The sequence below is a fragment of the Sinohyriopsis cumingii genome, unplaced genomic scaffold (assembly GCF_028554795.1).
Source record: "Sinohyriopsis cumingii isolate HCF-2022 unplaced genomic scaffold, ASM2855479v2 utg001050l, whole genome shotgun sequence".
NCBI classification, from domain to species: Eukaryota; Metazoa; Mollusca; class Bivalvia; order Unionida; family Unionidae; genus Sinohyriopsis; species Sinohyriopsis cumingii.
Window position 1 is genome coordinate 365,001 of NW_028315955.1, and position 22,500 is coordinate 387,500.

The 22,500-nt window shown below is 35.0% G+C and overlaps 1 protein-coding gene across 1 annotated transcript in view; it reads left to right on the forward strand.

The window, feature by feature from the left end:
• The window catches only part of LOC149772882 (angiotensin-converting enzyme-like), a 122,809-nt gene that overhangs the window by 2,511 nt on the left and 97,798 nt on the right, over window positions 1-22,500 (forward strand). The window contains exons 2-3 of the mRNA XM_089947174.1: window positions 12,262-12,423; window positions 21,187-21,277. Coding sequence (XP_089803300.1) covers window positions 12,262-12,423; window positions 21,187-21,277 — 253 coding nt within the window. The remainder of the gene's footprint in view (window positions 1-12,261; window positions 12,424-21,186; window positions 21,278-22,500) is intronic.

The window sequence follows — 22,500 nt, forward strand, 5'->3', positions numbered from 1 at the left end:
GAAAGTTTACATCTACATTTACTTTGTAAACATGTTATTGTTTAAGACCAGGACAGAACGACACTTTATGGAGAGAAAAAAATCATCTTCGTGTCATACATACGTGGCATACGAGTAAAGTAATATGAACATTCTGTTAAATAAGAGATCATTATAAAAAATGAAGAAGATATAACACACACACACACACACACACACACACATATATATATATATATATATATATATATATATATATATATATAGAGAGAGAGAGAGAGAGAGAGAGAGAGAGAGAGAGAGAGAGAGTCATAAACACAAGTCCAAGGTGTAGATCCATGATGCAGTCAGTGTGTATCATTCTCTTTTGTCAATAATTGTATCCCCTCTCGTTTTAAGCTTGCGCTTAAGCAAGAATATGACTTGAGCGTTCGCTTGCTGTCTTCTTGTATTTCTATAATTTCGTAGTTTGTAGTGTTAGGGGCTTACTGGGTGTCACTACTGGTTAATTATTAGAATGTTTGGAAATCAATTCTATAATGTAACCCAAAATCAATGCTTTCTTTGTTATGTGTTTTCTTTGTGCATTATTATGTAGCCATTGATAACCATGTAAATCCTGATTACATACATGCAAGGAAGGCATTTACGATTGTTATACTGACCATTCATCTTAATAAAAGAATTTGATTTACAGCCCGTTTAAAGGAGGTTTGCTCTCGTTGGGTTCAGGTGATACGTCAGTCCATATCTTTCATGATATATCCGTATTATCTTCTTTTGAGGCTGTGAAAATATCATGTGCTGAACTGATATATTTAAAATACTATTTAAATATTTATCTTTAATAATTCATCACTCTGCTGAAAGAAGAAAAAAAACATATTTATACTGAAAGACCGTAATATCAGTTTTAAATTTTTTGTTGCACATGGTGGAAAAGATTGAGTCATCCATGGTTTCAAATATGAGAAGAAAATTAAGCAATGGCTACCAGCCTGGTAAAAAGATTGTTTCACTTTAGAGAAACAAATTTTTAAAACCCAAATATAATCTTGGAATTCTGCCATAAAATTATGTTGAATTAAAAGTTATGGAATTACGTGCTTTTAAAGATATCAAACAAACCTAAGGTAAAATAAAAATCATGTTCAGTTAATATTTGCTTCAAGTGAATTACGCCATCTTCGTGAGAGTCAAGGAGAGATTAGCATTCTAATTGTCCTTGACCCTTCAATAGCTCAAAGTGTTTTGTCCGTTTTCTTAGTTATGAACCTCTTCTTACAGGTCACCTGCGATGCAACCAATATTAGGTGACCTAGTTCAGATTAATATTCTCCTCTTTTAATTTAATGTGGAGCAAAACAATCCATGCCAAATATTAATATTAAGGTTGTAATGCATCACACCAGTTGACATTAGTTTTACGGAAAAGAGTTAACTAGAAAGTATTTCACACGAGTTTTCCAAAATATGAACACTTTCTCCAGTATAGATGGCGATACAAGCACATTTAGGTAACACGTGACCTTGCACTCATTTGCTCCTTCGTCGCATTTCGAGCCCATTGCTTTGCCATGTTCTCTTAAAGAAAGTGTAATCACTCTGCTGTTCTTAATGCGCGTGATAATTAAATAATCATTCTGGTAACGAAGCCTTTGCAGACGCCACATAGATAGTAGTGCCGACCTACATTGGCACATGGTAACACATTAAATCTATTCGAAACCGGGGTTACAACAAATGTATTCGCACGACTGGCATTTCCGGTGATCAAAATCGACCAAGTTACAGCATGTTTGAGTGTGAATGTTCGGGCTATGAATATATATATATATATATATATATATATATATATATATATATATATATATATATATATATATATATATATATATATATATATATATATATATATTCATTTCATGGCTCGAACATTCACACACACACACACACACACATATATATATATGTATATATATATATATATATATATATATATATATATATATATATATATATATATATATAGAGAGAGAGAGAGAGAGAGAGAGAGAGAGAGAGAGAGAGAGAATTAGCCATCATCCCCTCGTTTGACCTGTACTTATTCAGTCTCATGCACTTTGTGTCTTTCTCGCTCTCACGAAAGGCTGTTAAATGAATTTTGAGGGTATATACGAAGATTGCTTCTGTCGCCTGTCTCTTTCCATCTCTGGGGAGATGTCGCGTTAATTTTACTCTGCCCTCCCATTCAAGACTTGGATACCAGCTGGAGACTATTTCAACGGAAATGTTGGAGTGCGTTTATGTATATTTTATGTTGATACGTCACGTTCCGTCGGAAAGTAATCGTCTTGTATGCAAATTATATAGACTAATGATAAAGTCTCCCTTTATTTAATATCCGTAGAAATAATTTTACCTACTCCCCACACCTTCAAATTTATTCTGCTTTTACACTGAGTACACCGTGTTGATGAGATGGTGCCAACTATAAACGTTGTGCCAATGGTGATTATTGCGATATGCATGCAGCTCTTTTGAGATGCAAGTGAATAGATACAATCATCTCATATTACCTAAAACCACCGGTATACGAACGAAAAATCATTTTTGCCTATACGGAAACATTATCGTGCTCCAAACGTGACCTTTGGCAACATTATAAATTCTTTGCAATTCCAGTGCAATGTGACTGGCCTTTCTGTATCTGGTTCTAGTCGTCATCTATCATCTCTTAACTATATTAAGCATTTGAAAACTGTTTTCTTTGCTTCAGTGCAGTTTAAAAATATAACTCTTTGAATTTATTGCACTAGTTTACCTAGCAAAAGACAGCAACATTGCCAGAATCCTTGGGAATATTAACTTCGATCAGTCAGTAATAGTTTTGCATGAAATATTTGAATATGTCTGGTTTGCTTTCGTGTTCTACTGCACAGCAGCGCAAGATAAAGTTTTGTGCTTTGGAATTGGATAAAAGTGTCTTGCCCAGAGACATACTACGGTAACGGGTCTGTGCTGACCCGATGACAGAATTGAGAGGACATCAGATATGTATGCCCTATTTTGTAATAGTAACAAAATAAACACGGGAAATCTGAAGGTCACGGCTTACGCCATATCAAGAACGCTGTGATGTCACACTACTTGCACCTAGTAATGACAAGACGTAAAGGTGGACCAATAATTGCTTCTCAGATGACGTCGACATCTCTTGTATGACATGAAACACGTTTCCACGTGTCCGTGCGTATTTGTTCAAACATTAGGCAATACATATATCCACCTATCTGCATGTTAGTAGGTCTGTCAGACGCTCAACTCAATCCATTAGTATGATGGCAATGTGTATTTAATTATATTATTTTTATTTCATTATAATATTCGAAACTTTATTTTTCCTTCTTTTTTCTTCAGTCGATCGGTTCTCCCGTCGTAAAAATGTATTAATTCATTTGCCCATATCCATCCATTCATTCGTTCATTCTTCCGTTCTTTGTTTCTTTTTTCTCTCTTTCTAATCATGTTTTCTGTTCCCAGTTCTTTTAAAGTATACTATTTATTTCTTACTTTTCTTTATTGTTTCCCTTTTATGTTTGTCTTCATCAGTATTCACGTTATCCATTCGTATTGTGTTGTGTTTGTTTCTCTCTTTTTAATCTTACTATTTTTCTTTCCCTAGTCATTGCTTCCTTTTCTTTTTAAACTATGGGAGATTTAAATGATTAAATGTTTTACTCTGTCTTATGAATTGAGCGCTTTCACTCAAATTTCCCTCCTGTGGTTCGCAATGCATTTACCACATGACAGCAACATCCGTTTTCTCAATGAAATAATTTACCTCTAATCCAAATACAAAGTTCTTTTGCGTAATTCGACCACCTGGAATAGTTCAATTTTATTGCGGTATCACACCATTTCCGCGGTTTAAACTATTGTACGCAATTTACCTTGGCGACCTTTGACAGGTTTCTTTCTTGCCAAATGCATTAGACACGAATGGGTAGCAACAGGTGGCGATGTTTAAATGTAACACAAGTGTAAATGGCGATCTTCGAAACGAATTGAATTAATATCACAATTTAATAGTGCTGCTTCTACCACCATGCTGCTAAGATAAGAACAGGAGAAATCTGGTGTCGAATTAACAGGTTAAATAAAACAAAAATCGGAGGTTAAATTGTGAGCGAAACAAAGAGTGAGAACCGCTCTCCTTCGAGTCCATACGCTGCGCAAAAACTGCTTAGGCATGCTGATGGAAAAGTCAATGTATGGTTGCTGGGATAGCCTGATATGGACGATGGGGGGATTAATTCATGGATGAAGGAAAGCATGAATGAATGTCTTTATAGTAAGGTAGTTAGATAGGCTTACTTCTACATCAAGCTAAATGAAAATGTACATATATTTCACCCTAACAACTCATCGAAATAAGTGCCTTCTTATCTCACGTACGTCGCTATATCTAAATGGATGGCTGGACCTAATAATTTACCAACCCGCTCATCATCCTACCTGCCAAACTACTGAAACATATTTGTCCAATCCATCTAATGTCATACATACATACATACATACATACATACATACATACATACATACATACATACATACATACTAATAATGATAATAATAATAAACCATCTTTAACGAAGATAACACATTTGGTCATGGCTGACCCATCTGCCATGTGGTCCTCAGTTTTTGTAATCGGCTATGTTAAAAAACAAAATTAAAAAATATTTAAAACAAAATAAGAAAGAAGAAAAAAGATTTTTTAAAAATAAATAAACAATAACAATAGAAGACCATGCACATAAGCAGATATCGTTGCACACTCATTCGTACATATTTAACATGAATGACTATGTGTGACTATACCGGGAAACATACAAATATAAACAATATTCAATTCACAGGTACATATATTTCATCATGAGTCTTACTTGCTATATATATAAAATCTGGATATATCAATTATGGATATGATTATAAAGTTTTCTATTCAGAGCTTTTAATGTCATTCCAGCTGGTCTAGAAAGTACATACATGCATACATACATACATACATACATACGGTAACTAATAATAGGACGTGGAGTTTATCAACCGATGAGGCACATTTATGATTTTGTTGATTGGAACGAATTATTCCCACATTGCTCCAGTCTTTGAATCACTGAAATAGATACAATCTTATCAAAGAAAAGTGCTGGTAATGTGAAAATACTTTATCTATTAACGTGAAAACGTACAACATATTGTATGGCTTGATATCCTGGCATCTTTGAGAAGAATAAGTAATCAAAGAATTTTTACGATATAGCAGAGCCTGAAGAGAGAGAGAGAGAGAGAGAGAGAGAGAGAGAGAGAGAGTTGAAAAAATAAAGATCACGACCTAATATGAATTAAGGTCTCAGTGAAAATTTTATATATTGAATCTACTGGTTTCAATAACAATGAATTATTTAGGCTGACTTCAAAAAGGTTCACATCATTCTGATATACTTTCTGTTAACTCAAATGTGTGTCTATATAGCAAGCTTTATACTTGCCTTTAATGCTAAGTTTGAAGTGTACTCAACGGCTCACATGTTGATCTATTTGCCAAGTTTTAAATTTTCTCAACGGTCATATGTTTATACATATATATACCAAGTCTACAACTTTCTTAACGGCTTACACGTTGATCTATACCCAAGTTTCCCTTGTTTCTAAAATCAGATTATAATCATTTGAATATTAATGAGTGAGGGTTTAAAGACAGAATTAATTTCTCTAGTCCACCATCTTTTGATGGCAGTTTTCTAATAAATTTACTTTCGCTAAGGAAGCCTAATATTAAATCCCAGGCCTTGGCATTCCTAGACAGCTGTCGTTATAAATCAGTCTGAATATTTCTCCGTGTCGTTTATTTTCTCAGCAACCAACGAACAAATTAAAAAATTTCGACATATTCGCCTTATACCATGTTGGCTATTACCAGGTCGTGTGTCACGGGTCACAAAATACAGTACATCAGTTTTAGCAAGAGTCTTCAACGCATTTTGGTGATCACCCTTACAGACTGGTGCCGATACTTTTAGCTTATTACTATTTTTGAAAACTTGCATTGTAATAGCTAAATACGAAATTGGACGGTTATGCTTTGCAAGATAACAAAACAAAATCCCTGGTCGAGGTATTCTTAGACAGTAGTCATTATAAATCAAGCTGAATCTTTCTCCGTATAGCTTATTTACTCATCCAACCAACGATGAATTGGAAAATTTCGACATTCATGTAATTCGCCTTATACCACATTGACGAATATCAGGTCATGCGTCACAGGCCATACAATACACTACATCCAGGGAGCGTCACGTGCGCATTTTGGACAATACCAATATAGATTTGCACATAATAACAGCCAAATATTAAGGCGAATGGAGATGTATTGCGTACAAAAACGCATTTTGCAAAACAAATTTTGAGATCTGCCTCTTGACCGAAATCTGTTTGCGCAGTGTTGGCTAAACTTATTGCGTTATTTTGGTTATAGCTGTCTCATTGCTTGGATTTAAAAGGACTCATTCTAATATCGTTTCCTTTCTTTTGTTCGTTATGTTAAATGATATAAATGAGATGTGTTTTTTTTTCAGGGGCTTAAACGTAAGTAAAAAGGCCAGGTGAAACCATAAAAGCATTTCAGTTTTGTAAAATATAAATGTATTTAAATAAAATATAATTTTAAAAAGATGAAAAAAATTTCTTAGTGTATGAATTCCTAGTAGGTTATCCTAAATTGTACTATTAACGTATCAGTAATCTGGAAACTGTCCTTAGGTTTTCCTATTGAAGGTTTTATTGGGTTTGTGTTCTACAATTCTAGCATCACTGAACAAATCAGTTTTAAATTCAAATGTTTTGACTTCAAGATAATCATACAAAAGTAAAACTAACTGTAGTCATTGAAAGTTTCACATAATCCGATATAAATTTTTTTTTTAAATATTCAAGATCGTGAATAATTTCACATAATCCAATACGTACTGACTGTTTAAATTAAAGATTTTCCACTTTGCTAAATCGAATGATCAAATATTATATATAAATTAATATTTCTTCTCAGCGGCTCTTACAGAACCAGTATAAATTAATGAATAGAATATTTAATATATGCATTCGCATTATTTAACCTTAATATGCGCACCAAATCAGCAAAATCTGGTTCACTGAAAGATTGTCGAACAATTAAATCTTCATATTTTGAAATAACTCAAGCAGTCATGTTATGAACTTCTGAAACTACTGAACCAGTCAACAATTAGGGCGTTCATGATAACTCTACAGGGTAAATTCTCTCCTATTTTCACATGATGTTTACATGACCTCCATTCAAATTAGCCCGGGGCGTATTTGACCTAAATCGTGTTCGACTTGCCCATTGCGATCGGCCATGGTTTATGAATGAGATTCCTACGACCTAGTGTACTTGTACTTTACTATAGTCCCAGCCGGCTGCTGAATTATAAAATGAAATTAAATTACAAATATAAATGTCATAGGCCCAATTACTTCAATATAAACAAGATTATAAATTTTTAATTGATGAAACAGATATCCGTAGCATCTGGATGAGGTTTTTTTTTTAGTACTGTATATTTCACTCTTGTAAATCTGCAGGAATACAAGCTTTACGTATCTAGAGTTAGTCATCGGTGTTGATAGAACCAGACCATTTCATTTTAAAGCCGTAGGAACGGCTGTCAGCCGCCTGACAGTGTTGGGATACTTGATGTCCTTTGGAGAGACACGAGAACAAGATTCTTGACCCGAGCACAATGTTCTTTGTGCCAAAAAACCTGTTCGGGTGCAGTGTAGAACTTCGTTCTCGTGTCGATTACCCATATCACCTCTGAGGTGGGAGGTGACGATAACAAAGATGGTGGAAAATGCCAAGCGTTAAACGGCTGTCATTCCGACATTAGCACTGGTTGTTAAGGGCAGTACAATATCCGAGAAAGTGAGAATTTAGTCTTCGGGTTTGGTCGAAAAACAATAAGCAGGTCATAAAATGACCATTCTGACTACATTTGGCTTTCCTTGTTGGCAGGAAATCATCCTTCGCTGTACAAGCAAATTTCTGACACAGAGCAAACTTAATTTAGTTGAATAAGAACAATCGTTCTGGTGGATGAAACCGGACATACCGTTTGAAACCAACAGTTCTAAATGAATCATCGGAACGGTTTGCATGTAATTAACGGTTGGCTAGAACACTGGTCCGTTGAAATACAAAATCAGACGTCGAGAGTTACCATTGAGTTAACTATGTCCCCTATTCTAGCAGTCCAATTTGCGAATCGTTAAAGAAAAATATCAATGTCCTAGTTAGTGATTCAATTGTCAGATCAGCCACTTATTACGTGACTTTTCGGAAACTTTCCCAGAATATTAAAAATAAAGATCAGTTGCATCTGTTTGTGCAGACTATAAAGTGAACACTGTCTAAATATCAGACCCAAACGAACCATGTTTTTCATACTAAGATAGGTTTAAATTAACACCCCTTTTGTTATAGCGCCTTGACTTAAATATGCCAACTTATTGCCAGACCAGTGAAAATTCGGATAAGCAAGGATTGGTTGAAACATGGTAGTAGATATTTGTGATTTGTCTATTTATGTGTTTGTCCATATCATGACATATAGATGAGAGAACTATTTTAATTTTGAGTTTCTCGTCACAGGCGACAATAAGTATGTATTATCTAGTTGATATATGAGGAAACCGATTGACGACAACAAGCATTATAACTAGCGATGTCAAGAAAATAGAAGTTTTGTCATTAAGGTGAAACACTGTTTATAAATATATAAGCTTCACGAAAAGATATTCCCCACATTTGTATGATCATTTAGACTACCATATTACAATCATATTTTCAAGAAAGCTTGTTTTAGACTCCCATATTATAATTACATTTGCAAGAAAGCTTGTTTTAGACTCCCATATTACAATCACATTTTCAAGTAAGCTTGTTTTAGACTCCCATATTACAATCACATTTGCAAGAAAGCTTGTTTTAGACTCAAATATTGCAATCATATTTTCAAGAAAGCTTGTTTTAGACTCCCATATTACAATCACATTTGCAAGAAAGCTTGTTTTAGACTCCCATATTACAATCACATTTTCAAGAAAGCTTGTTTAGCAACGTTGCCAGCCAGGAGCTTTAACGCTTGATCTGTCAAATGCCTTAAGGAAGTTCTAAAATTAATTCAGAAAATGGACAAATATGTCATTATAATTTTATTTCACTTGTTGCATCATTTCATTCGTAGGCAAAATTAAAGTAAAACTCGAATATTCAAGTCAAACCTGACAATGATACCATTTTTGCTTTCGTGTTTTACGATTTTTAATTCTTGTGGGGGAATTTTCAGTAAATTCCAATTATAACGAATGCTTTAGGAATCAAGTTAATAACAACGAAATGATGAAATATGCAGTCTAAAATCAAATTTATGCTCAAATTGGACAGTAAACTAAGATTGTTTAAACTTATTTTGCGTGAGGGATCACGTATGAATTTTTTTTTTGTATCACTTACGGAGCCGTTTCTAACCTGGCCTTCGTTTTTCACTACCAGTCAGCATATATTATGAAAGGTTGGCGGTCTGGATAGAAACCTTTGGATGTAATGTGATCTGGATGAACCAGAGCCTGCTTCCACTGAGTCTAAATAAGTATCGTCAGTCAGTACTTTCGAAAAATAATTTATTTTATAGATTAATCACAGGAGGAGGAAAAATGTTTGCTAAAATTATCTTTCGTCTTTTTCCACTTATATCTGATAAAGGCATGAAATGGGAACGCCCGTAACTTCTACCGTATGGCTTCTTCCACAGCATCGCCAACTATCAACCCTGTATTTTTTTTAACAGATGCGATGAACGTACTGACTGATACAACGGAAAATGTTTTGATTGCATTTTTAGAGAAAACATGAGAAACAAAAGCGATGCGAACGTCAACGTTCCTCATCGTCAAAGTCAAGACAATGTTTTAATTTTTGTGAAGTCAGATTAAAAGACCCGGTTCATCTGCAGAAACAAAGTATTGATACTGTGGTTGCGCGTGGTTTTTGCATCTAAGATCTCTTGGGTTAAATATATGGAGTCCCAAGTGGATTTTTTTTTTGTCTCAGTCGTTCCATATTCATCAAACCAGTTGTCATTATTCTCATTTAACCTTCTTTTCTGCAGTATTCATTTCCTTTCTTTGTGTGTTTGTTTATTGTATTCGAGTGAACATCAACACATGATAGTTTATGTCGAGCTTAGACAATTGTGAATCTAATCTTGTACAGGTACACGCTAGAATTCTCGTATAAGCGTGTTTTGAGGAAGATTGAAACCAGCGTCTATTTCCATTCCGTAGGAAGTCAACACAGTTACCACTGCTTTTATATATTTGACTCCAGCATTGTAAACTCTCATAGTTAGTGTGCAACATGTTACACTTCGTAAACTTTCGTCGTTGGTGTGTACCATGTAACGATTTACACTTCGTAAACTCTCCTTTTTAGTGTGTAACATGTAAGGATTTACGCATTAAAAACATTTAACGAGAGAGAGAGAGAGAGAGAGAGAGAGTACGCATCTTACAACACTAGTACTAACAGCGTGTTAATATTTTATTGCTACGTTCGAAGATGTTCAGATTGTTTCATTTTTCGTCCCCAATTACTGTCAGATTTTAAAACTAATTAAGCACTAACATAGCCATTTACATATATTTTTGTAGCCCTAAAACACTTAGTTCCAACGTGTGTGTGTGTGTGTGTGTGTGTGTGTGTGTGTGCAAATGTCTATATTAAAGAGTAAACAGCCAATAAAACAGAGCATATTATTATTGTGCTACAATTCATTGTACAAGTTACATATGTTCGAAATATTGTGTTTACTAATTTTCGAGAGGTGCCAAGTTTAGTTTTGTGGTTTATATACAGCACTCATTCAAAAATCCAAAGATCGAGCCTTGAAGAAGTCTCCCTCAATTCCTGAATTTAAGTACTAACAAAAATATCATTTTTTGGTTAAAAAAGAAACTTGATGAGAAAAAAACAATATTTAATTTTGTAACATGGGCAATCCTCTTCTAATGAAACTACACTTGCCGATTGGGCAAATTTGTTTTCCTCGTGTTTGTAAATCTCTGTTCTATAGGTATTTCACAAGCGATTTATTCATAGTTAATTATTACCAAATTATAAAAACGATATAACACGTAAAATACATTATGAATAAATAGAATCATCGAATAAAATACACAGCATGCATGTCTTATCAAGTGATCACACACGGTTCGTTATTTCACAACGATTGCAAGAGCGATAGTGAAAAACCATGAACCCAGTTGCTCAAAACTTTTCTGTTGTTCCGGTCAGCGTATCAAAGATGATTGCTTATGAAATATCGGATTCTTTAACTTATTTAAAGGGTTTGAACATTACTAATTGTCCAATCAATCCGAAGTGACTTTAAAAAATTATTGGATGGAATTCGTTTCTTGGCGTTATTCCTTATTTATTTTCTTCCTTGTTTATTTTCCAGCACCATGTAATAGCCATGTCAAAGAAGACTAAGAGAAAAGTACTTGACCCCGATTGTCCATAAAATAATAGTTGAATGAATATTAAATATAGTACGTCCCAAATCTGTGCTGATGCTGGTCGACTATTTGTAGGGTATGATACCAACAATTCAGAAAATAGAGGACTAGTGTGTAGATGGTCCTGTCTGCAACTTATAGGTGTATATTTTTAGACATTTACCGGTATTTGTTGGGTCTTTTGAGCTACCGTCGGTTGCGGTGTTCTTTTCGTGATATGTACATAATATCTCCGGATCATATCCTATGCTTAAAAACGTGTACATCTGCGAGAAATAAAACACGCATAAGTCCTGTGGCCATTTTGAATATCGTATCTGCATGCGGTTATTACCAAATTCCGGTGTCTACACTGTAAGTCGGTTGTTCCTAAATAGATTTGAATTTAGCGAAATTGCACATTTAAATGAACAGGCGACGTCAGATCCAAAAATAGTAACATCAGCATCACCATAGATCTGTGGGATGATTTATCGTACTGAGCAACAGACGACAGGTCGTTAAGTCACTAAGATTTCCAAACGTTTCGTGCACCCTCGTTTACGTGACCATTTTCACAATGTATTATATATTTTATATTGTATATATTATTTTCCTAAAGCATTACAAAATTATTTTCAGGTGCAAGCAGAAATGGAGGAGGCCGAATTCGCAAAACAAGCCGCTCTTAATGCGTCCCAGTTCGCTTGGAAGAATTTTACAGATGAAAATATTCGTCGGCAGTTTCAGAAAATCTTAGATATCGGTACAGACGCATTAAAAAACAAAACGAAACTTGCCCGGGTAAGTGAATGAACATTTGCGCATATTAAACCTGTTAATAGAAGAAACCCTCTGTAAGCGTAATAAACTTCAATATTTTCGTTTCGGCAATATTATTACACATAGTGTAACGGCATTGAGAGTGGACCAAGCGTTTTCTTAACTTGTGGTTGATATTATCTCTTAAAAGGATTATTGAAATAAATATCCAAGTGAAAATCAAAACTGCGTCGAATGTAATCGTTCTTAAAGTTACACGTAAAAGTAATACTCGCGTTATTTTGATGTGTACCGATCGCAGTAAACTCAGTTTGAGATTGTTTGTTTTTCTGTGCATGAAAATACTACATAACGCAATTACCGGTCATGCCACAAAGAAATTCGCGATGAATTTATCGCAGTCAGTAAAGTATCTACATTTACAACCTTTTATTGGAATATGGTACATCGTGACTCCTTGACGGCATTTAGTTGATCAAGAATTCTTTACGGCATTTAGTAGATCACGACCTCTTTACTGCATTTAGTAGGTCACGACGTATTTACGGCATTTAGTGGATTCAGACTTCTTAACGACATTTACTAAATCCCGAGATCTTTGCGGCCTTTAGGGGTCGCTCACCAGTTATTATGAATTTTTGAGAGAGTGACGTATGTAAAGTGAAGTTGTTTGCATTTAAAACATGCACAATGGAGAGAATGTTGCCATACCTCAATGCTACATTAATGTAATGTGGATGATATTTCTTTGGATATTGTACTTTTGGAAATTGTACATGATTTAAGCACACTGATAACTAAAATGACTGCTCCCTTGTGCTAAAAATCAGCCTGAATTAGTCTAAAATACACTATCCATAGCAGCTATCAAAATAGGGAAAATGAAATTTGCCAGACAAGACAATACTAGCTTCTGAAAGTGCAATGAATGAATTACCAAATATATAAAATGTAAAAGAAGTTATGGGCTCTTTTTTATACAATTTACCTCTGAAGTACAGGAAGTGAAAATGACCAAGTGGAGCTCACTTTTTTGAAAGGTGCATATCTGGAGTAAGGCCAAGCTGCATACTCTATAACCCATATTATACCCATCAATCATACACCAAAATAAAGGGAATTAAAGGTTCTTTGAATTATACCTAAGATATACAAGGTCTTTTTTAAATAGCTAGTATAACCAGTGAGGTAAGCCGGGGAAATTCTTTTTCTTTAAAAATCTAACTCTATGCAATATACGAAATATGTTGTTGTTGTTGTAGGATTTAACGCCATATACGAAACTGTAGAGCGCCACCTTAGTAGGTCACGACCTCTTTACGGAATTTAGTGGATCTCGACTTCTTAACGATATTTACTAAATCACGACCACATTACGGCATTTAGTAGATCACGACTTCTTAACAACGTTTAGTAGATCACGACTTCTTTACGGCATTTAGTAGATCACGATGTTTAAACGCAGTAGCACTTTTTCAAAGCAAATACCAGTATGCTTAAGCGACAAAAGCAAACCTTTCATATGAAAGGTACTGGATATCGACAGTCTCAGTTTAAGGTGAACGCTTTTTATAAATATTATATCAGGAAACATTAAAGATTATGTCATCACTCTCACCTCAGTGTACAATTCGAAAATCGGAAGTAACGCCGCTGAGGTGGAGTCATTATTTACGATGACAACTTTGAAATCCAATAATCATGTCTCTATTATGTTAATTAAATAGATCAAGCAACCATGCCTCTATGATGATAATTAAATAGACAGGCCCCATCACCGTGCCTCTATCACAATTATTCGTTCCCATCAAACAACCATGCCTCTGTCACCATAATTCAATATATAGATAAGAAAGTACAACACAAAAAAAGCTACAGACGGACATGAAATATTAAGCTTGCAGCGATAGACTTTGTAGTCAGTTTGTTGAGTGAGTATTACATGAAATCTATCGAATGCCTGACCGATTTTTAACTATTCGGTCAATTTTTTAATCCAGCAATCTTGATTCACATCCTTAACTTGGTTCTATTGAATGAAAAGACATGCAGCCCTCTTCACTGACGAGCATGTGCCCCAAATAAAGGAGTCTTTTTTCATTTCTTGTTGATTTCTTTACCCACAGAACACAACCCGTTGGATAATATGTAACAGTGAATCCAAATAGTCTGTGCGTCGATAAGAAGCAAGATTGCACGAGGGTAAATTCAACAGCTGTGAAATTTCATTAATTCCTCCACCTACACACATGCAGCAGCTTTAAATTTAAAGCGCCAGAATTTGGATTCAGCAAACTGACTTTCATGAAATGAAGGAGTATATGGTTCGTTTCGTGTCAGCCTTCTTATCCAATAAAACCATCATCGTACAACCTAACGTCAGCACCTGTTAAGTCCTACAACGGTGTCGAGTAAACCACTGAAATGGGCATACAGGTTTTTCTGTGCTGTCTCATGATGCACTTATGCTTTGTCATGCTAAATGGAAGTGGGTTGAGAGCAAATAGTTGTCTTAAATGCATTTCATTTACCTAGAGGTATATGTTTCTAAAATTAAAATAAAAATTACAGAGAAAGACTTTAAAATATATTTTACTGATAGAGGTATGCAACATCACGGTTAGCTTTGTTTACAAAAGACTTGAAATAATTAACAGTTAAAGGGATATAATACTAAATTAAAACACAGCTATTACTCGAAATTCCATGAACACATGCCTGAATCGTAGTTTCAACTTCATAAGAATGTTGTCCCTCTTTCTTTCATATGTTACACCTGGGTGATCATGGCTTGATCCTTGTCTTCCCATATTTCGAAGCTTCTCAGAGCAACATTCATTTGTAAGCTAAAGGGTTCATAAACGCGCAAATGCTACAAATAATGTTTCTCTAGTCACCAAATGGCCACACACCATTCTATTTTCCCACTTGGATCTCATCAGACATTTCCAATTAATTGATAGCTATCTGTAAGACCTCGGTTTCACACTGTCTCCATATATCTTTTCTTAAAGTCTATGCTCACAAAGAGTACACGATAATGGCGTTCTGTCTTGTCCAGGCACCGACTAGCGTAAGCTACCGCTCTTTCTTTTCCGCCAAATTTCAGGAAAAGGATCGCTCCTATTGCTTCACCACTCGTATCCGTATCTGGCATGAAAGGACAATTGAAGTCGGTTAGAGACAACACTGAGGCAGCGCTTTACGTAACTCTTCAAATGTCGCATGATGCTCGTCTGTCCAGGGGAAAACGGCATATCTTTGTGTAAGCTGGTGCAAGGGAACCACAATTTCAGCAATTTGACCTACGAATCGCCGATAATAAGTACAAAACCCAAGAATATCAGTACCGCAGTAACGTAATTTAGAGTAGGTCATTTCTTAGCAATATTTACTTTTCAGAAACGGTGGCAACTAATGTAGTTCATATGGTATAACCAAGATACCGTACCTCTCGCGCACACAATATGTATTTGCTGTGTTTCAGCTTCTGACCGGCTCTTTGAAGAAATTAAAAGACCTGTGCTTATCTCTCAAGCACCCTTTCTACCATGCTTCCGAGCGCTACCACGCCGTTGAGATAGATCAGAAAAACCTCATACTGTAGGACGATTTCTTTCAGAGGATCCGATGTTCGGGACACAAATTAAACAATATCACTTTGAGATGGAACATACTTCTTCGTGTTGCAACGCCTTCTATGGTCGGTCAGCCTTCCCGATTTCTACTTGCATACAAATTGTGTAAAATTCCTTCAAATGGATGCTGAGAACAGTTGTTCGATCGGGTGTCAAATGATTGCTTGATCTCTCGAATAACTCACATGTTATGGTAGACTACCTTTCAAATGCTTAGTGGAACATATGCTGTTTTAGGTCAATAGTGCTGCACTTGCTTGATCGCTCCAGAGAAGAAGCTTGTAATTTACCACCTCTTTGGTCAGATTCAATAACCGTATTGACATCCGTCTGTTATTTAGCCAACAGGCATATTCGCTTCATAACGAAACAGCGATAGACGCTCTAGTAACGATTCAGCAGACAGCCTCTTAAATCAGCATTCGTAATCCATCGTCGAGTGATAATTTCCCTTTCTGGGACCATGGTATTAGGAATTAAAATATTACAATGACAACCCAAGAATCAAGCAAAATAACATAGCAGTTTAAGTTCTGGAATTCTTTGTCTGCATTCAGTAATGCCAAATGTCGCCTATGCAGTCCGAAAAAAATATAACCTGAACTTTCCATCAAGCCTGATGTCAGCTACGACGAAAAGATGCCGTATGTTGATGCTTTTTCAAGCAGTCAAGAACCTGGGATGATTATGAGTTTCAATCTTGTCACTGGAACACTGTTTGGCTATTAACAGTGATGAGCTTTGGCATGATTCGACCTAATGTTTCATACAACCCTTGCAGATGATAGAAACACCAGAGCCTCAGTCCGCTAAGAGAGGGAGACCTGTATCATATTAACTAAACAGTGGCGTGTTTAATCTCGTTTCTTCATGTACATGGCTTACATGCCTGGGGTTTCCTACATGTGTTGTTTCTCAGAGCCTTCTCTACTCTGGTCTTTCTTCCTCTGTCGACCACTATCTTTGTTTAAAGTTTCAAGTCGATGGTAATATCAAGTGTGCAACCAGGATATGCCAGCGAAACAAACTTTTATATGGATTGCCCTAATTTAGGAAGCGTTTCGCCCATTCTTCTGAAATGGCTTAAAAGCTTCGCCGTTTACTTTTCACTTTGGTTGTGAGGAGCAAAGATAACTCACAAGGAAGTTTTACATTTCCCAAATTCAACTTCTCCGGGCTGGAGTTGAAGATATGCCAAGAATTGGAAGGCGAACTTCCTAAAGCATGCGGCCAAGAGCAACCTCTTCTCATTCTCGTTCCAAGTATTGATCATTGTAAGTACTCATAATTGGTTATATAGTCAACAAACGGCCCTGAACCATCATAAGTATCTCCCACAATAATCGCCTTATTTCGAACTAGAGAAGAATCAAATTTTTAAAGTGCTAACTTTGTTTGGTCAAACGCAAGCATGGCGTCTGTTTCTATCTTTGACTTTGTTGGCGTTCTCGACCGAACCTGCTATTAAAAAGGGATCCATGATAATGCTTAATGTTCCAAATTTCTATTTGACATGGGCGTATGTAGTTTAGTCTGTGAACTAATCAGACTCCCAGGAACAAGGGAGGTGTTTGGAACATAACTATCAGGCCTTTTGCCGTCACATGATCCCTACTCGTTAACCATGAACCTGAATCTTCATATCTGGCAACGAGTGCATGTACATTTTTTCCAAACAAATCTCGCTCTCGTACGTAGTAGAAAACATAACTCATATGTCGATAAGTTATTCCATTTCGCGGCACTAACGCATCGATACGTGCATATCCTGCGCTCCTACTTGTCGTCATTAGAGTAACCAGATTATCGATTTAAAGTAAAGCACATTTCGTTTATTTCCTTTTTTTGTTGCGACGTAAAATTCTTCTTCTTCTTCTTCTTCTTCTTCTTCTTATTATTATTATTATTATTATTAGTAGTAGTAGTAGTAGTAGTAGTATTTCACCAATTTTACCTTTAATAATTGTTATTGAAGAATCAAAGCTTCAGAAACGATGTCAAGTTCTCATCTTAGTGAAAACAGACCCGGGGTTGGGGTAAGGTACAAAGTCTTCATAAGGTTGTTTTATTATTCATATGCAAAAAATCATATGTTCATTACCTTTAAATGGGAAGAGACTTATTTGAAAATCACTTTGGCCATTTTAATTCACCAGTGAGAAATTACGAGATTTCAATCACGTATATTCTACTTTGGTGGCGCTCACCAGATAATATGTACTTTTGAGAGAGTGACGTATGTAAGGTGAAGTAGTTCGCATTTAAAACCTGCACAGTGGAGAGAATGTTTGCATACCTCTATGCTACATTTATGTAATGTGGATGATATTTCTTTTGGATATTGTACTTTTGGAAATTTTACATGATTTAAGCACACTGCTAACTAAAATGACTGCTCCCTTGTGTTAAAAAAATCAGCCTGAATTAGTCTAAAGTACACTATACTTAGCAGCTATTAAAATAGGGAAAATGAATTTTGCCAGACTAGACAATACCAGCTTCTGAAAGTGCAATGAATGAATTACCAAATATATAAAAAGTAAAAAAAGTTATCGGCTCTTTTTTATACAATTTACCTCTGAAGTTCAGGAAGTAAAAATGACCAAGTAGAGCTAGCACCTTTTTGAAAGGTGCACATTTGAAGTAAGGCCAAGCTGTATACTCTATAACCCATAGTACACCCATCAATCATACACCAAAATAAAGGGAATTAAAGGTTCTTTGCATTATACCTAAGATATTCTAGGTCTTTTTGAAATAGCCAGTATAACCAGTGAGGAAAGCCGGGGACATTCATTTTCTTTAAAATCCTAACCCTACGCAAAATGCGAAACTGTATAGCGCCACCTTAAAGAAAATATAAAAATGTTTGCAATTATTTTTTTATTTTCATATAATTATGTATGATGTTCTGAATAAAATGGTACATTCATATTGATGTTAAACATGAAAATAAGCTAACTATGATCATTTTTCTCTTGCTTACATAATTTGCCATGAGGTATGTTTGTGTGAGTAGTGACCTTAATTATGGGGAAATTAGAAGTCTTAGAATATAGGAATAGAGTCGACTTAAATTTAAAACTGTTGCACTAAGTGACAGAAATATATGGTGAAAATGTTTCTTTTCATTTATTTGCAATGAGATAAAAAAAATAAATGAAGAGAAAGTGAATTCGCTTCTTCCATATTAAACAATAGGCAAATATTTTACACTTTGACCTTTGACCTTTATGAACCTGATGAGTTACCTCCCTTTTCTAATTGTAAAATTCATTGTTGATATCTCAGAAATAATTCTGGCTAGTTTCATGTTCCTGTCATTCAGTATAACATTGGTTGCTATGTTTACAAAATGTAATGTGCATTCTTAAAATAGCTCACTTTTATCATGGGGGGGGGGGGAGGCTGGACTTGTTAGAGACTCTGACACTCATAAATACTGTTCTGTGGGGGAATAGGCAGGATAATTATTCAAAAGGATTGTTTTGATGCTTGCGACTTAAATGTTTCAGCCATATAAACATAATTAAATCATACAAAAATAACACCTATATCTTCTTTATGGTGGCGCTCACCAGATAATATGTACTTTTGAGAGAGTGACGTATGTAAGGTGAAGTAGTTCGCATTTAAAACATGCACAGTGGAGAGAATGTTTGCATACCTCTATGCTACATTAATGTAATGGGATGATATTTCTTTTGGATATTGTACTTTTGGAAATTTTACATGATTTAAGCACACTGCTAACTAAAATGACTGCTCCCTTGTGTTAAAAAGTCAGCCTGAATTAGTGTGTGATGTGATGTGATTTGGATTTTTAACGAAGCTTTAACAATTTTTCAGTCATATCGCTACGATGTCTGCAATGTGGCAGTTTATAGTGATACCTGAATTAGTCTAAAGTACACTATACTTAGCAGCTATTAAAATAGGGAAAATGAATTTTGCCAGACTAGACAATACCAGCTTCTGAAAGTGCAATGAATGAATTATCAAATATATAAAAAGTAAAAAAAAGTTATCGGCTCTTTTTTATACAATTGACCTCTGAAGTTCAGGAAGTGAATATGACCAAATGGAGCTAGCACTTTTTTGAAAGGTGCATATCTGGAGTAAGGCCAAGCTGCACACTCTATAACCCAAATTACACCCATCAATCATACACCAAAATAAAGGGAATTAAAGGTTCTTTGAATTATACCTAAGATATACAAGGTCTTTTTTAAATAGCCAGTATAACCAGTGAGGTAAGCCGGGGACATTTTTTTTCTTTAAAATCCTAACCCTATGCAAAATGCGAAACTGTATAGCGCCACCTGTGAAACAAAGCAATTTATCTTCTTTGATGCAATAAATGTTGCGATGCGCAAAACAACTTCCTAGAGGACGCGTTTTCCTTCCCGTTGCCATGCTGAAGAGCTCGACTTTAGATGTAAGCCTAAAACATAATGAAAAAGGAATATAACAAAAATAAGCAAACAAACCACAGATGCCACAAAACAACTTTCTTGTTTCACGCATGGGTTCTTATGCCGAGCGAATCAAATACCTCCGAGAACATAGATTGTTATCCATTGTTGTCCGCTATTTTGAAAGGACTTCAAGACAACCATTGCTTTCTACTGGAATGTCCTTAATGCGCGTATAAGTTTTAGTTACAAAAAATGTGCCCTGATCACATAATGACCTCACGTCAAGAGGCTGTAAGTTCACACTTGCAAGGTTTATCTTCTTTCACATTTGTATGACTTATCAATAAGTCCTTCCACGCCTAGTATTAATACTTCACGCCATGCAATGCAAAACACGACCCCAAACACCCAGTATAAAGGAATATTCCTTTCTCAGAATTACTAAACATGTTTTCACAAAAATATCCAGAGAATTATTTATGTTAAGGAATTAGGGAAGCTCAGTTTTACAAGAATAATCATTCTTGTTGTAAGCTGTCTTGAATGTATTACATTATGAGATTTGTTCCTATCAATATCTTCCCAACAATGACAACCCATAATGGAAAAAATAATCATTAAATCTTAGTGAGCTATTAGCGGAGACGTAAATTCAAATATCACATACTAGAGGTATATTATTATTATTATTATTATTATTATTATTATTATTATTATTATTATTATAGTTGAGTCAAGTGATTGCCGAAATGAAGGGTATTTACAGTAAGGGGCAAGTCTGCGAAATCCCTGGCGAAGCTTGTCTCGAATTAGAACCCGGTAAGTTATGCTGATTGTTTTCATTTCGGACAGGTTGAGACGAAACGACATGATGTTATTAGTCACAAATTTCTAGTTCGAATATGTAAAGGCAAGAGAAATCGGGGTACATTATTTTTAAAAGTTTATTTAATTTCCTGTTTAATAAACTGAATTTTACTAAATAAAGCTCAGTGAGAAATGATATCCAGGCATGAAATTCGAAAATATGTAGTTAATTTGTGTACAAGACGCTGCGAGAAAAAAAAAATGATCGTGTTAGACATCATCTAAAGGGCAAGGTCATTTGAGTTAAATGTAACATGTTTTGATGTATAAGACCTATTTCAGGTAAAGTAGATAACTTTATTATTTGTTCTATTCCTAGTTCCTTTTGATATATTTGAGAAACTGGATGTTATTACGCTATGTAAAAGTTAATAAAAACTCGCCCATTGAACATGAATAGATTTGTTTTTAAATAGCCTTATTTGTTGAGATATTTTTGGAAAGACAGATCAGTTTCGTTTTTGGAACTACCTGCTTTCTTTTTTCGATTAGTATACATATATTAATATCCTCCGTGAACACACACATACCATACATGAATCCCAAATAAGAGTACACGGAATATAATAAGTTAATTTGTAGTCCCCTTATTTTCGATTAAGCTTCACACAACAAGAAAAAATAAAATAAATTTTAATATTGTCTATATGAAAAAGTTATTGTTCTTGTTTTGTGGTTTAACTCTTTTTTGGCTGGAGGAAGAACACAGGAAATCCACAGAAAGAACCACCCACCCACAAGAAGCTACAGGAAGCTTTCTCACATACCCGCCTATATATAACAAATAAAAGTGAATTTTGTTTACTAAGGTAGTTTTTGTTTTCTTAAAACAGCAGGTAGTTGAGTGCACGTGGAATTTAATGAATCTGGTTCCTGTCTCAACACTTCCTTTTTAAACAAACTTTACGTATGATTTATGAATAATAATGCAGTATATCCTAACAAAATAATGCACGGTTGATCAAAAAACTCCGTACAGTTCAAGTGTCCCTATGCAAAGCTGTATGTTACGTGCGACACAAAAACATTTTGGGGTTCACAGTGCATTAGCGCTTCATGAGGCACTTGAAGTCTTCCAGCTTTGCAGATAGGTGCAAAAAAATGTTATCATTTGTATCAGCATCATATATATATATATATATATATATATATATATATATATATATATATATATA